Source organism: Brassica napus, chromosome C2 (assembly GCF_020379485.1).
Source record: "Brassica napus cultivar Da-Ae chromosome C2, Da-Ae, whole genome shotgun sequence".
NCBI classification, from domain to species: domain Eukaryota; kingdom Viridiplantae; phylum Streptophyta; class Magnoliopsida; order Brassicales; family Brassicaceae; genus Brassica; species Brassica napus.
This window is the reverse complement of record NC_063445.1, coordinates 27,783,878-27,800,131: the sequence shown is the minus strand read 5'-3', so window position 1 is coordinate 27,800,131 and position 16,254 is coordinate 27,783,878. Positions and strand designations below refer to the sequence as shown.

General features: G+C 34.6%; 2 protein-coding genes across 11 annotated transcripts; one reads left to right on the top strand and one right to left on the bottom strand.

Moving 5' to 3' along the window:
* The first annotated feature begins 255 nt into the window (after positions 1-255).
* Positions 256-1,020, top strand: LOC106412715. The gene has a single exon (XM_022708830.2). It carries the CDS (start codon positions 256-258, stop codon positions 1,018-1,020), a length of 765 nt encoding a protein of 254 aa, XP_022564551.2.
* A 6,829-nt stretch (positions 1,021-7,849) lies between these two features.
* Positions 7,850-14,731, bottom strand: LOC106412170 (AP-3 complex subunit delta). 10 transcript variants are annotated; one of them, XR_007319228.1, is made up of 7 exons: positions 14,361-14,731; positions 13,788-13,921; positions 13,504-13,598; positions 12,718-12,823; positions 11,811-12,422; positions 11,554-11,616; positions 10,034-10,288 (listed from the first exon to the last, which is right to left on the bottom strand). XR_007319228.1 is itself a non-coding variant. In XM_048747392.1 (4 exons), exons 1-3 carry the CDS (start codon positions 14,526-14,528, stop codon positions 13,595-13,597), a joined length of 306 nt encoding a protein of 101 aa, XP_048603349.1. In that variant the 5' UTR covers positions 14,529-14,708; the 3' UTR covers positions 10,034-10,288; positions 13,504-13,594. The 10 variants fall into 10 exon arrangements, 2 of the variants coding, with proteins under 2 accessions (XP_048603349.1, XP_048603350.1); XR_007319229.1 differs by lacking the exon at positions 12,718-12,823 and adding an exon at positions 14,069-14,275 and having other exon boundaries at positions 14,361-14,719; XR_002660411.2 differs by lacking the exon at positions 12,718-12,823 and adding an exon at positions 14,069-14,147 and having other exon boundaries at positions 14,361-14,711.
* Positions 14,732-16,254: the final 1,523 nt, after the last annotated feature.

Below are 16,254 nucleotides of genomic sequence, written 5' to 3'. Positions count from 1 at the left end.
AGGATAGATCATTCATACTGATTAGTTTACTTTCATGTCGAAAATTGATAAAACTGATCAGATTTCATGCAATGGATTTAACTTTATCCTAGATGTATAGGTTTAACTTTACCTTCCTGCATATACATGAAATCGTTTGGATCATTGAAAAAAAAATATTGTTATTTACTTGCATTGCTTGTATCCGACTGAAAGAGTATGTGAATGATCCGATTATTTTCTTACTAATGGGGATAAACTACAAATATTTTTCAGATGTCAAAGATTGCGAATCTTGATTTCAGTGCTTTGAAAAGCAATGGTGACAACTACGTGGAATGGGCGCTTGATGCAAAGATCATGCTGCGATCAAAAGATCTTGGTGACACAATCACCAAAGACAACAATTCCAGTGACAAAGACAAGTATAGAGCTATCTACATGATACGCCACCATCTCCAAGAGAACTTGAAAACTCAGTACATGACCATGGAAAATCCATATGACCTTTGGATCGCTTTACAGCGAAGATATGACCACCAGAAAACGGTGTTGCTTCCAAAGGCTCAATATGATTGGAAACACATAAGGTTCTTGGACTACAAATCAGTAGACGAGTACAACTCAGTCCTGTTCAGAATTGTGTCCTTGTTAAGGTTATGTGGTGAAAAAGTAACCGAGGAAGAGATGCTTAATAAAACTCTCTCCACGTTTCCTCAAACCAACATGCTATTGCAACAGCAGTACAGAGAGAGGAATTTCGCCACATATACTGAGTTGATAGAATGTCTCTTGTTGGCTGAAGCTAACAACGAACTGTTATTGAAAAACAGTGAGATGAGAACTCCTGGTACAGCTCCATTACCCGACATCTCTAAGCTGGCTATAAAGCCAAAGAAAGAAAGTAACCTTGTCCAACACAATGATCATCCCGGTCCAAACCGTGGAAGAAGTCAAGGACGAGGTCGTGGTTCTTTTAAAGCACACGGGCGAGGACGTGGTCGCGGTACCACACCCGGCTTTAGCCGTGGTCGTGGCTGAGGCCGTAGTGTGTCTTTTAAACCACAAATCAAAGCTGATCGATGCCACAGATGTGGTATGGGTAATCATTAGGCAAAGAATTGCCGAACTCCTAAGCATTTGTGTTAGCTTTACATGGAGAGCTTAAAAAGAAACCCGGAAGCTAACATGGTTCGAGACCCGGGATATGATGATGATGATGATGAAAGATCTTGGAAAAACAAAGTTTTGTTTGGGATTGCAACTTGAGTATATGAAAGATGGAATTCTTGTGCATCAAAAGACATATACAGAAAAAGTACTCAAAAGATTTAATATGGACCAGTCTCACCCATTGACTAGCCCCATGATCGTGAGAAGTCTTGGTCCGGACACTGACCCATTTGGTCCGAAGAAGAAAAATGAGGAAGTCCGTAGTCCCGAAGTGTCTTATCTCAGTGCCATAGGAGCTCTGATGTATTTAGCTGGCCACACACGACCAGACATCAGCTTTGCTGTGAACTTACTTTCTAGGTTCAGCTCCTGTCCGACCCAAAGGCACTGGAACGGGATTAAACATATACTTCGTTACCTACAAGGAACAAAAGACTTGGGTCTTATGTTTACTGACAAATCTAAGGAAGATTTAGTTGGTTTTGCTGATGCAGGTTATCTCTCTGATCCACATTATGCTAGATCTCAGACTGGTTATGTTTTTACAAACGGTGGGACAGCTATATCCTGGCGGTCCATGAAGCAAACCATGGCAGCCACATCCTCTAACCACGCAGAAATATTAGCCATGCATGAAGCCAGCCGTGAGAGTGTATGGATGAGATCCATGACACAGCATATTCGTACCACTTGTGGTATGATCAAAGGAAAGGATCCACCGACCATCCTATACGAGGATAACACAGCATGCATCGCACAGCTTAAGGATGGATACATTAAAGGAGATAGGACGAAACATATTCTTCCTAAGTTCTTCTTTACACACGAGCTTCAGAAGGCAGGAGAGGTCCAAGTATTGCAAGTCCGTTCGAGTGAGAATTCAGCCGACCTCTTCACCAAGTTACTACCAACCTCAACGTTCAAGAAGCTCATATGGAAGGCATGCGTCGACTGAATGATCTTCGGTGATGCATTCATCAGGGGGAGTTCATGTGTTGTACTCTTTTTCCTGTCTTGTTTTCCCTTTTACCACATTGGGTTTTGGGTTTGTCAAGAGAGGTTTTAATGAGGTAACATCCAAAGCATGAATGAACCTTGACCGGATGTGTCGATCAAGGGGGAGTGTTATAAACCATTTAGTGATCGATCCATTTATCAGCCCGTGTAGCAAGACGGGCCAAGCCCATCCGCAGGATCATACTGGCGCCTATCTACTCTTGTGTTTATCTACATTATAGTTGGTGTTTATCTTACGTATTGCTAGTCATTATCTAGTTAAGGATAAATACGATCTCATGTCGATCCAGTACTTAGACCGTCATTACCATATGTATATAAAGACCAGTTGGTCGACCTAATAATACACACAAGTTCTCCTCTTCATTCACAACAGGCGGATCAATATATAAAAAAAATCAATATATCAAGTTACCTTTTTAGAGCTTTAATGAACAGAGAAGGAAACTTCCTAAATAGAGAAAGATAAAATAAAATGGAAAGGAAAGGAAAGAAAGAAACGAAAAAGGTAGGCAGAAAAAATAAAAAAAATAAAAAAAGGTTGGCAAAATAAAACGTATAGCCGCGACCTCGTGTAACAAGGGACGTCCCGACAACTGCGGAGACGGCGAGACGCTGACTGAATATTTTCTCTCTCTGTTTTTTTCAAAAAGAACGTTGTTTCGTACACACAAGGGTCAAGTGTCTACTCCAGTCTCTCTCTCTAATATCATAATAGAAAACGAAACACCCTTCTTGTAGTTTGTCTTTATTCGTGATATAATCTAAGTTGTAATTAGTTCTAAATCATAAATGTCTTGTGTCTCGACTTACCTAGGTCTTGTGAAAATGACGTCTGAAATTTGAAGAACTAGTTGTCCTTCCTAGAACTAAGTTAACTATTACATGAACATTAATCAGTGCTAAACAATGAAAGTTGGCAGTCTTGTATAAAACAACTAGGGTCGGCCCGTCTACGGACGGGATAAAAATTAAAAAAGCAATTTAAACAGTTAGAATGAATATTTAATATAAATTTGTATCATATAAAAATATACATATTAGTTAAATATTGTACATGTTAATGTATTTGAATATTAAATAGACTATGAAGCTACCAATATTTGCTTTGATTAAGGATATTTGCTTGCTTTGATTACTGTTGAATGAACTATGTAAATTAAATTGGTTGGTAAGCTGTTAGTACAAAACTATATGTCATGTCTTGGAATTTTTGCTCTTCTATCATCTTTCTTTTGAGGTTGGGACTATCATGGGATTTAGTTGTACGTGGTTGTTGTTTTGATTAAGTTATTTAAAGTAGTTTTCTTTTCATTTCATGGTTATATACATGCAGGTTTCTTTTTTTCTTATTTGGCCAAATATTGGAAATTATAAATATACCCTACCACTAAAAATATTTCTATGTATATATAATTTTTTAAAAAATATTATTCAATGTTTATTCCACCTTGATTAGGACAATAAGTTGAATATATCTTAGACCACAAATCATAAATATTCTCAGTCTTATATATTTTGTTCTTCAAGTTATTGTTACTTTTATTTCCTTTTATACATTTCTCTTAATATTTATGTATGCATCCATAATATTTTTTAAAAAGGATTTTTCATTAACTAATGTATTTATTGTAGTTTTAAATATATTATAGTTTTCGTGCACTTGATTAAATTTTTTTGGCATTGGTGGTATTTGAAGTGGTTGAGAACCTCAATGGATATTTACTTTCATAAAGTTTTTGGTGTATGTTTAAAAATAAAAATTTGTAAAGGCTTTTAAATCATATGAATATAATATTCAACACACTACTGTTGACTGTTTATATACTTAAAATTCTGACGTAAGTAATTGCAAATTTGCTGAACTCATAGATTCGTTGCTACTTTATAAATTATCACAGGATGAGGTACATAGGGTAAAGATTGCTTTGATGATAATATAACGTTCATATCGTAATGTGTTTTTTTCTTTTTATCTACTATGTATTAAAAAATAATTAACACATTCAATAATATTAAAGAGTAAAAAGCCCTGTCAATTATTCATAGTATAAGTTCAAAGTTAAACTCAAGCCCAACCAAAGAAATAAAATCCAGAGACACATGTCGGCCTATCACAGAGTGACTTTCCACGTGGATAGCTTAGGAGAGAGGCAAACATATTTTTATATATATATAGATGTCAATTTAATATTTAATATTTTGTATGCTAAACAAAAATAAATGAAACATAGTTTCCAGTTTGCTTTTAATTTTTTTTCAGTGTATCATGATTGGTATGTTTATTAGGAGTATGTATGTTCAGTTTAGCTCATTGAGAAAAAAAAAACGAAAGTAAATAAATTAGAAGGCTTTTGCCTTTGTTTAATAGGAGGTTTAAAATAATAATTTATGAATAAAGCATTGAAAAAAGCACTGAAAAGAGGTAAAAATAGTATCATGAATGAAAGAAAAATCTTTTTATAATTGTAAAAGATCCATATAACATATGCCAAGTTTTTATTGGTCTAACATTGTAAAAATAAATATAATAAAATTATAAACTTACATACTGATTTTTTTAAGAGACTTATCATAAATGTTCATGATCTAATATATATAATATTTTGGATCCACCGGTGCAATTAGTCCGGTTGAGTTTAATTATTATTTTGAAACTTAGTTTTGTCGCTTTATGAAACTATTAACTACTTTACTTTGTTACCAACAGAACAGGATGATTAATTAAGTTCACCAAATACGTCCTTATCTATATTATTAAAAGTGAAGTACCCTTGAAAAAATACCAATAAATTTTCTAACTTATTTACACTTCTATGCCACTGAGAATTAAATTAAACTACATATTTTAATGCTTGTTTTTTCCAGTTAAATTAATGAGTTTTCCTTAATCAAATTTAAACTTAATGTTATTAAATGAACCTACCAATTTTAATGCTTGTCTTTTCCAGTTAAATTAATGAGTTTTTCTTAATCAAATTTAAACTTAATGTCATTAAATGAACCTAAAAATACATCATATTTAACGTAGCTTATTACGGACGAGTGCGGCCCAATAATGAACTTGAATTTTATTTTTACGAAAACGTGAATCACTTGACTTATTCAATATTTAAAATATATTAACTACAATATAACAAATGCATATAACCTACCTATGCTTTAGTTTGAAATGATCATGCTCAAGTTTTATATAGTCAACTTACATCATGCATCGATCGATGTACAATATTCAAACCACCTATAGCTTTCGTTTTCTTTATAGGATGTATCAACAAACCATTCATCTCATTGATTTTCTAAGCTTTATAAAAAAATAAATCAATAAATACAAACTCAAAATCCAATATCTTCTATTAATCAAAACAAAATATCTTCAATGTCGTATCTTTAATGTACCTATTAAATATAGAAACTACAACCATAATTACACTAATTATAAGAATAGATTTGATTCCAACCAATTGATATATTACTTCAGTAATTGATTTGCTTGCAGAAGATGAAACAATAAATTTAAAATTTATAAGAATATAAAGATATAGAGATTCCAACCAATTGCCTATATTTGCGTATGATTTTCGCATAATAAGCTTCAAATTGAACATTGAAAAAGATAGAGAGATTTTTTTTTAATCTTTTACCGACACAGAACTTAAACAAACGAAGAATTAAAGGTAATTTTTTTTTGTTACACTTCCCGGAAAAAACGGTTACAACATGGGCTTTCATAATATGGTCTTTTAACATATTAATGTTATGGACATTTAATAATTATCTTGACGAAAAACAAAGACTATAAATAATTTATTATTAATAAAATTATGAAATTATTTACAATTTGATGACTAATTCATCGCCGTTTTTTATATGTTAAATTTTTCATAGAAGTTTAAAAATCATTTTATTTTATTTAAACATGTATAACTAATTTATAATCTTTTATGCCATACTAAGTCATAATATAATATTTTTTCATATTTTACATTAATAACCATTGTTTTTATATATCGTCTACAATTCTCTAATTACGTCTATTTGTTCAATTTTTTATATGATATTGAATATTCGTCATAAATGGATGGTTTAAGATGCCAAAAAAATTATTTACTTGGTGAATATAATACATCAAAATATTACAAATACATCATTTAGTTAAATAAATAAAAAAAAAACAAAAATTTATATCCGGCGCGCGGATCAGGGTCTAGTGGCTATTAAGAGTCAAACGCAAGGATGACCAGGGTCATGATTTATGAAGGCGTCATATATTCAAACCATTGCTCCACTAATTGCTAATTCGTCAGATTAGTTTGTGAATTACGATAAAGTACAAATCTTACTATTGTACTGATTAAGTAGCTCTCAGCCAACGGGCAGAAGATGAACTATTTAGATATTCAAAGATTTGTGGGATTTCAAAAGCATTGGGAATGGCTCCAACTAAGTTGGGAAATCTATTAACTAAATCTCCATTGCCAATTTGCCACCATCGTTGGAGTTATTTATCTGTCCAAGTGGGAGAATCAATTAATTATAGGAATTTCTTTTAAAAAACAATTAAAATATAATTCATTTCCAACCCAAAAATGGGGATCCGGTGAGTTATAAATCCGTATATCAGAGGAATTTCAAATCCTACTAGTTGGAAAAAAAATCCTAGTAAAATAGTTTATGTACAGAAATCTACTATTGCATTTTAATAAACTTATCAATATAGCTCTGACTCTAATATTAAAACAAGTGATTTATTACTCTAATATTGTGTGTAATCATTCATTAGCTTATATTTGTACACTATTTATAACAGTTGAATAAGTAATACTGTTCATGCAAGCTCTTGTTTAGTATACTTTGAAGTCAATTATATGTTTTGTCAGTTGCTCACTATTACATAAATGTTGACATAGTTGTAAAAAATACCAAACCCTATTAAACCCCTATGTCTGATTAATATTGTCCAAGTTGCAATGTGAGACGTTAACATCTAATATAATGTCTGACCCAAGAGTTGATTCCGTTCACAGTACAAGTCTCTGCAATGAACTATTCTTTCTGACTTTTATTCACCGTTTAAATTTAAACATTTAAAAAAAATATATTCATACATTATTGTTACCCGGCTATATTCTGTTTGGCGCGTGAATTTGAAAATATCTACCGAAATTATAAACTGAGAAAGTGAATGAAATTGAGACCACACAAATACATAACAATATGTCCCTTGCTTAACACGTCTGAGTCATTATCATACCCTTTTGGCAACCACTTTAAGTTTACAGTGGATTTTGACCGAGCACGGGTTCATTTTCCTTTTTTTTTTCAATTGACAAATATTTAGTAAATGTCATATTTCATATATTTGTGTTTTATTTTATAAAAGACTTAAACTTTTTATTTTTTTTTATCGTGTTTCATTTTAAATGACTATTTATGTTTAAAAAATTAAACTTTATTTCTTTAATGAATTAAGTTGGTATAACTCTGATAAATTAATTTTATTATGTGGTTAATATTTTTAATAAAAATTATATACTTTTAATACAGATTTATACTTTTCAATGAAAAAAATTCAATTTTTTATGAATGCTTAAATTATATTAAGAAAAAAAAATTAAAAATGGTTGAAAAAAAATTATTTGAACTTGGACTCAATGACTTAAAAGAAAAAAAAAATGATAATTGAATCTGATTTCTTAATCGTCTCAAATGGCCCAAGAGAGATCTGATGTGGACAGTGAGCTGAATCTGAAAAAAAATGATCCAATATAGATGTGTTATTAATATTACTTGATTGCCCTTAATGAAACATGCAATGTTAGTAAAAAAATGACAGGTTAAGGTAAAAAGGACAATAGGATCCTGATTTAATAGTATAGATGTGATTGTTGCATGCATATAATATTCCCAAAAACTTCCTCTAATCAAAATATAGAAAGAAAAAAAGTAACTAAAATTTAGTGTCAGAAGTAAATAATTATTTTTAGGTTGAATCTTCACTAGAGCTAAATCGAGTATCTTTTATTTATTTATTTCGACAAAAGAAGGTCATAAGAGCATGTTTATTGCTAGCACCCTTAAGTATTGCTTAGTGAATTTTTAACAATTAAAATTAAGTTAAGAAACTTTGTTAAGAGACACTTAATTATAGTGGTTTATTAGTAGTTGCTTAATAATAGTTTTTAACAATAAAAAAATATTAAATTTTTTTTTAAACATATTTTTTTTAAAAGATAAAATTTATTTATTAAATAAAACAAAGTCAAACATAACATTTTAAACATAGATTTAAAATACAAACATAAAAACATTACAACAAAGATTAGCAAAATAATTGATAATAATTTGAAAGAGGCATCCAAGCTCAGTTGTTGTATTGATCACGTCCAAATTTACGTCATATATGTTCAACCAAATCACCTTTCAGTTGTTGATGCGCTTGTCTATCACGAATTCTTGTTCGAACACCCATCTGATTGGCGATATTAGTAGGGATATATGTAGAATAACTGATATCGACACGTGAACTTCCGCTTCCTTCGCCTTGTTGAAAATCCGAAACATCGTATTGAGTGTAGTCATCCCGTTCGTTTTCTACTATCATATTATGGAGTATGATACATGCTCTCATAATCTTCCCAATCTTGACTTTATCCCAAGAAAGAGCCAGATTTTTAACAATGGCAAATCGAGCTTGCAAGACTCCGAAAGCATGTTCGACATCTTTTCGGGCAGCTTCTTGACGTTGAGCAAATAAAACTACTTTTGGCCCTTGTTTGTGGAATTGGAATAGATTGGATAAAAGTTTCTCATTTCGGATAAATACCATCTGTGAGATAGTAAGCCAAATGATACTCTCTTCCGTTGACCGAGAAATTCACTTGTGGAGCTTCACCATTTATTATGTCATCAAAAACAGGTGAGCGATCAAGAACATTGATATCATTTAAGGTACCTGGAGGTCCGAAAAACGTATGTCATATCCAGAGATCATATGAAGCAACCGCCTCTAAAAAGATTGTGGGTTTTCCAGAACCACGAGAATATTGGCATTTCCAAGCGGTGGGACAATTCTTTTACTCTCAATGCATACAATCGATGATTCCTATCATCCCGGGAAATCCACGAAGCTCTCCAATATGAAGTAGACGTTGAAGATCATCCGGTGTTGGTCTTCGTAGGTACTGATCGTCGAACAAATCTATTATTGCTTCCAAAAAATTTTCCACACATAACCGAGTTGTGGTTGCACCGAGCCGGAGATATTCGTCGACCGCATCAAGCGCCGGCCCATATGCAACAATATGCATGAACAATGGCTTGTTCATTCTAAATCGTCGTCGGAATAGATTTTCAGGATAAGTTGGAGCGTCACTGAAATAATCATTTCATAACCGGAGATTGCTTTCTTCAAGGTTTCTTTCGATAATAACTCTCTTTTTTTCTTGTCTTCCTTCCTTCTGTTTGATCACCAAAAGTATTGCACAAATTCTCAAATGCTTGATCGAAATGATGATCAACATATTGATCGAACGCTTCATCCATTGACTCTTCGAAATTGTTATGAGAGGAAGATGCCATGAGATGAATTTTTTAAGATTTTTATAAGTGTGCTTGTGATGAGAATTAAGAGATAATGACAACGAGAGAATGGAGAGAATAAAGGGAATGGATTGTTTTAAGTGTGGTCTTTTGATGACAATGAGAGAATGGAGAGAATTAAGAGTGAGAATGGATTGTTTATAACTTGCAAGAATGGTGAGAATAAAGGGAATGGATTGTTTTAAGTGTGGTCTTTTGATGACAACGAGAGAATGGAGAGAATTAAGAGTGAGAATGGATTGTTTATAACTTGCAAGAATGGTGAGAATTAGAAAGTGAAACATAACATTTTATAAGTCTGTTTGTGACATCTTGTGTCCAAATGCAGAGACAGAACCCGTGGCCAAATACAAAGACCCGTGACCAAATACAATACAATGCAAGAGTACAAGACCCGTGACCAAATACAAAGACCCGTGATAGAAAAGTACAAGACAATACAATGCTCCACTCTCGCGTGGTCTTGTCTGTCTCTCCACTCTCTCATGTTCTTGTCCAAGTCTCCACTCCCGTGATACTAGAGTACAAAACAATAAAACAGGAACATCAGTGTCATAGAACAAGTGACTATCAACATCACACAAAAACCATATGTTAAGCAACAGCAGTATCAACAGAACAAGAACCAATAAAACATAGAACAAGAACAAGAACAAGAACAAGACCAATTTAAACGAAACATGAACATTGTAGCATTACAAGAACTTGATTAAAACACAACAAGAACATCCGGTGAAACGAGAAACAGAAAGACAACAATAAACAGAACAAGAAACTGAAAGACAACTAGAATCAGAACAAGTCATTGATTAGATTTTTCTTAAAGGCTTCTTCATACTCATGCAAAGGTTCTTTTTTTCCAATAAGACTCTCAAGCAGGCTCATCTTAGACAAGCGTTCCCTAGCTTCCATATCCTTCTGCTTGATTGTCCAAATCCTCTCAAACTCCTTCACTTGCTTCTTTTGATCAACCGTCTTCTTACCACTCGCCTTTGAGGCTTTAACACCCGGTGGATGCTTCTTAGAATCTGCTTGAGATGTTGAAGAATCACCACCGTCCTCACACTTTCTTTTTTTAGAGGTTCCTTCGTTCTTAACAGATGAAACCTCACACCACTTCTGGTCGTTCCTCAGTTCCTTCCACGAATGTTCAAGGAGGAATTTCTTCTTATGGTTATTGAAAAATATTTGATGAGCTAGTTTTAGCACATCGTTTTCGTTTTGACCCGATGTCTTCTCTCTCCTTGCAGCTTCATAGGCTCCACAGAATTTGCAAACGAGATCCTTGAGTGGTAAGAAAAGGAACTTGGGTTGAAGATAGCTCTACATTATCTTCATAGGATCCAAATCCAATATCTTGTTGACTATTGAGTAAGTCAACAAACTTTGGATTCTGCCTATATGGATAGGAATTCATATTCCAAGATGAGAAAAAGAGATAAATTAAAAAAAAATGGGGAGAAATGGGAAGAGAAGGACAACCCGTGCTTGAGAGACTCAAGAAAGAGGCCAAGGACAGAGTTTAAAAGCAGGAAGAGAAGCATTGATCACAACCAGTTCGAGAGGACATATATCTAACGCAATTATCACACAAGACCATCGATATGTATCAAACCATAACTACAATTTATTATCTTAACACAACCATAACCTAACGTAACGCATTCATCACACACGCATTTATTACAGTTATTACCTAACCTAACACTAACCATCAACATTTACATTTACACAACCATACAATGCTTTATCATATTAACCAGAGCAAAGAGAGGGGTTTACCTCTATCAACAAGCGTAGGGCTTTTGTCTCACGAACCTTGACATTGCATCTTGATCAAATAATCTAAAGACAGAGAGGAAAGAAACAAATCACAACCAAAACAAAGATTTATATATTAAGATATGAGCTCGCCAGAGAATAAAAATCAACAATAACAAACCACAAACCACCAAATATAATTAACAATGCTTCATCCAATTCACCAGACCAAATACAAAGGTTTTATCAAATTCAACCGACCAAAGGCAAAAGTTTACCTTTATCATGTGGCCCTTGATCTTCTGGCTTTTGTTATGAAGAATCGTCTGGCTCTTGATCATTCCATCTCACAAGAACATGACAGAAAAAAATCAAATCAAAATTTTTCATATTCCTCATATTAATATTCTCGATCTGTTCGAGAAAATCAAAATCAAATACATGCATAATTGAAAAATCTTTACCTTCAATTCGCCTGAGAGAGAGCTCGTCACGATTCCGCCGAGGAGAGGAAAGAGACAGAAAGAGAGATCGCTGTTTCCCTTCCTCGACGACAGCCACCGACGGAGACGTGGCCTGATCGTCCAACAGAGCCACCGATCGGGAGAGATCTCCCCTTTCGCTGAGGAGAGGAAAGCAACGGAGTGAGATGACACTGTTTTCCTTGGTGGAGGAGAGCAACAGATAGAGAGGACGTCGTTAGCCGTCGTCGACGACAGCCACCCACAGAGACGCGGCCGTGGCGTCGAACACACCCACCGATCGCAACAGATGTCGCCTTTCGCCTTTCGCCACAGCGAGGAGAGAAACAAAGAGAGAGAAAGGAAAGAAAAGAAAAAACGTGAAGGAAGCGAAGGAGACCTCTCTTCCAGCCATTAGCACTGTGACACCTGGCAAAGAAGAAACAACGCTTTCCGTGCTTAATTAAGCAACACTTTTTCTCTTTTTTTTCATTATCATTTATTTTAATTGCAATTAGCCTTAAGCACCTTACTTAAGCCACTGCAATAAACCTACTCTAAGAACATCAGCATTGGGGAAGTTTCTTCCCGTAACCTTTCATCATTATTTAATAATATAAATTAGTTAAATAAATAAATTTTAAGTAAAAATAAATTATAATCACTTATTAGATGACAAGTGGAGAAAAACTCTTTTCATTAACAAGTATTTTTATGAACGTACCTCTCTCTCCTTTTACCTCATTTTCTTCTTCTCTTTCATCTTTTTCTTATTTTTTCTTCTATTTATTTGATAAGAGATTGTGTGAGAGATCCCCACTGCGGATGCTCTAACATTTGTTTCAGATTTAGAGACCCACCATTGAGGTGAAAGGCCAAGAAAAAAAACACTATAAAACTGTGGTAGTTGTAGCTCAATTCTCGTTAGAATTTGCTTCCTTAGAAATATACTCTATAATCCTAAAACTAGCAATTAAGCTGAGTAACTTGAATTACGTGCCATCTCCATAACGCTTTTTTCTATACAAATTACAAAACTGGTTTTATCCCAATAAGCTAAATGCCTAGAGTTAGTGATCTTGTGGTTTCTAGTTTATGAATCAATTATGTTACAAATGAAATCTTGAAGATGTATGCCCTTTTAAAACAAAAAAAAAGCCTAATATCGCAAGGCAATTTTACCATACTATCTTTAAAGTTGGCGTGGTTTACGATCAAAAACGTTAGAGCATGATTAAGCATGATTAGGGGTTCTTAATGAGTATTTTAGTAATAAATGTAGATTAAGAAATTTTGTTAAGAAACATTTAGTTTAATTGTTCGAATGGTAGGTTCTTAAATTGAGGGTTGTTAAGAATTTTTTTTACTATTAAACATAAATATGAACCCATTCACCATTGAAGGACCAGAGCTAGTAGATTCCTGAGCCAAGGGCGGGAAAGTGGTCTAATAAGTGATAGAAAAACACATAAAGGCAAAAGAGGAGCAGGGAAAGAACGGCTTTGCTTACAGTTTTGTTATAGAAAATTTGGTCTGCTTAACAGATCCTTCAATTGAGACGGTTCCTTTTATCACATCCAATCCCAAATCTTTCAACGCCCTCATCTGCCATCACATAATAATGATTCGTAAACTGAAAAAACAAGGCATGGTTCCATAATAACAACAACTATAATCTAGTACTGATAGTAAGAAAAAGTACAAATCTCTGGCTCCAGTAGAACAAGAATAACTAAAAATGCCACACCAGTAAGAAAACATATAAAACCAAAACAGGTGATAGAAGCCACTCACAGAGTCACAGTGTCAATGAGAACCCTAAGACGATCTCCAAAACTGATTTGAACAATGGTGGCTTCAGGGTCAGCATCCTGGTCTTTCAAAACCATTGGCATGGGAACGAAGTCATCATCATCATCTTGAGATTTCTGCGATCAAATTATCCAGCAAATGTCATCTCAAAGCACACGTAAACACAAAACATTTCCCTATTAAGGATAAAAAAACCAAATTAAAAATAGTATACAGTATACAGATAACAGATAACAGTAGACTCTCTGCATTAAGTTACTGACATGATGAGATGGAGTAGCAACGTCAATGTTGTTCTTTTGATGTGAGTTCACAAAACACTCCAACCACAGCTGAGAGAAGCTGCGCATCAGAGCTCTCAATATTCTCAACGAGACGTTTGAAACAAACCTTAACAGCATCAGGATACTTATCGAAAACTCTCAAAACCACACCGATAGATTTCTTCCTAACGAAAGCCTTACTACTACCTAACAGCGTGAAAACCTCAGAGGTCAAATCCCTAGCTAGATCATCAGTCCCAATCCTAGCCAAACACTCCAGAGCGAGACTCACCTCGTACTCGTTCGAACTGTTCAGATCCTTCCTGAGCTGGTTCGTGATTAGAAGCAGAACCGGCGTCTGATCGCTGAACGACTGAGCAATCACGTGGTAACCGATCCTCTTGTGCGCGAATCGAGATGAGGAAACGACCTCCACAGCGTGGAAGGCCGCCCAAGCCATGTCGACGCCGTGGAATGCGGCGAGGTATGAGAGTTTCTGGAGGGCGACCGATTTGGTGGAGAGATCCGTCAGACAAAGTCACGCAAACGACAACACGTGTCTCCTAAGAGCCGATCCTTCTTTCGCCTAGTTAAGATCTGGCGCTTAAGTTAATTCATAATTTTCTTCTTTTTTTTAATTGCAAATTAACCTAAGATCTCCTTTAAAAGCCGCCGTTAATCGTGCCCTTACATGCAGTAAAATCATATAAGGACAAAATGTTTTGTAGGTAGGCCAACCACTTTTCTATAATGCGTACGCTCTCTTCTAATAAAATACTAAAACGTATCTCTCTTAAACACAAAGAGAAGTTAATATAAAACTAGGTTTGCCTGCCTTTGTGCTTTATTTGTTGAATCTTTGAAGCAATTAACGTTTCCGAACTTAACATTATTGCTTTCCTATATTATAAAACTATAATTCTAACTTATTATTTTATTCCTTTGCTGTTACACCCCAATCGAAACGTGAAGAGCCTCCTAGAGAAAGTGGGCTGGCTATTCAATTTTGAACTATGAGGATCTTGACGAATTAGATTGTATTGTTACTTGTAGTCCAGTTTGCTTTCAAGCAGATCGGTTTCGGTTTTGATTGCTTTTGATTTTATGTTTTTAAATATTTTTTTGCCATGGAATCAAAGTTTAGAGGTCTTATAATTTGTTAATCATGTTGGAGATAAACTTGAAAGTAACTTGAGTGGCAAGTTATCTAAATCCTAATTAGATTTGAGTTAATCTGAATATTGTGTAAGTCCTAACGTGATAAGGACTAAGTGTGTCTTATAAAAGAATATGCAAGAGGTTGCATAAGGTGTGTGAGTTTATGAGTTTGTGAGTTTGAGGTTTTGGGTGATTTTCCTCAAAGTAATTAATAAGAAGAGTTTCTTATTGTGGTTTAATATTGTGTTCTTGAGTTTGCGATAACAATATTTGGTATCAGAGCTTACGGAGACGATCTTGAGTGAACGGAAGTCATGGGAGACATCACAACTCTCGTGAAACCTAAGGAAGGAGGAGTTCCTTCTTCAATCAACTGTCCAATGCTGAACACAACAAATTATACGGTATGGGCGATGAGAATCAAAGTTTTACTAAAGGTGCATGAAGCTTGGGAGGTTGTTGAAACAGAATCCGACAACGTAAAGAAGAATAACATGGCCATGGCATTGCTCTTTCAATCAATACCAGAGACATTGATATTACAGGTTGGAGAACTAGACACCGCGAAGAAGGTCTGGGAGGCTATCAAATCGAGACATATGGGAGCAGATAGGGTTCGAGAAGCTCACCTACAAACCTTGAGTGCAGAGTTCGATCGGCTAAAGATGAAAGAAACAGATAAGATTGATGATTTCGTGGGAAAATTGTCAGAGATTACGTCAAAATCAGCTGCGATGGGTGAGAGTATTGAAGAAATAAGGATCGTCAAGAAGTTTCTCAAAAGTCTTCCTAGGAAGAAGTATATTCATATCGTGGCATCCTTAGAGCAAGTTCTCGACCTAAAAACAACAACATTCGAGGACATTGTGGGTCGCTTAAAGGCGTTCGAGGAATGAGTAGCTGACGAGGAAGAAGATGAACAAGACAATCAAACAAAGCTGATGTACGCAAGTAATGACTCTCAGCAAGGGAATCGTGATAACAACGGTCGAGAGAACAACAACTACAGAGGACGAGGCAGAGGAGGA

Bases quoted from the DNA above. Each gene is read 5' to 3' on its own strand.
- LOC106412715 (XM_022708830.2), top strand. From the start codon at position 256: ATGTCAAAGATTGCGAATCTTGATTTCAGTGCTTTGAAAAGCAATGGT.
- LOC106412170 (XM_048747392.1), bottom strand. From the start codon at position 14,528: ATGGCTTGGGCGGCCTTCCACGCTGTGGAGGTCGTTTCCTCATCTCGA. The intron at 13,922-14,360 runs GTGAGTCTCGCT...ATTTGATCGCAG, and splicing joins ACAGTTCGAACGAGTACGAG to AAATCTCAAGATGATGATGA.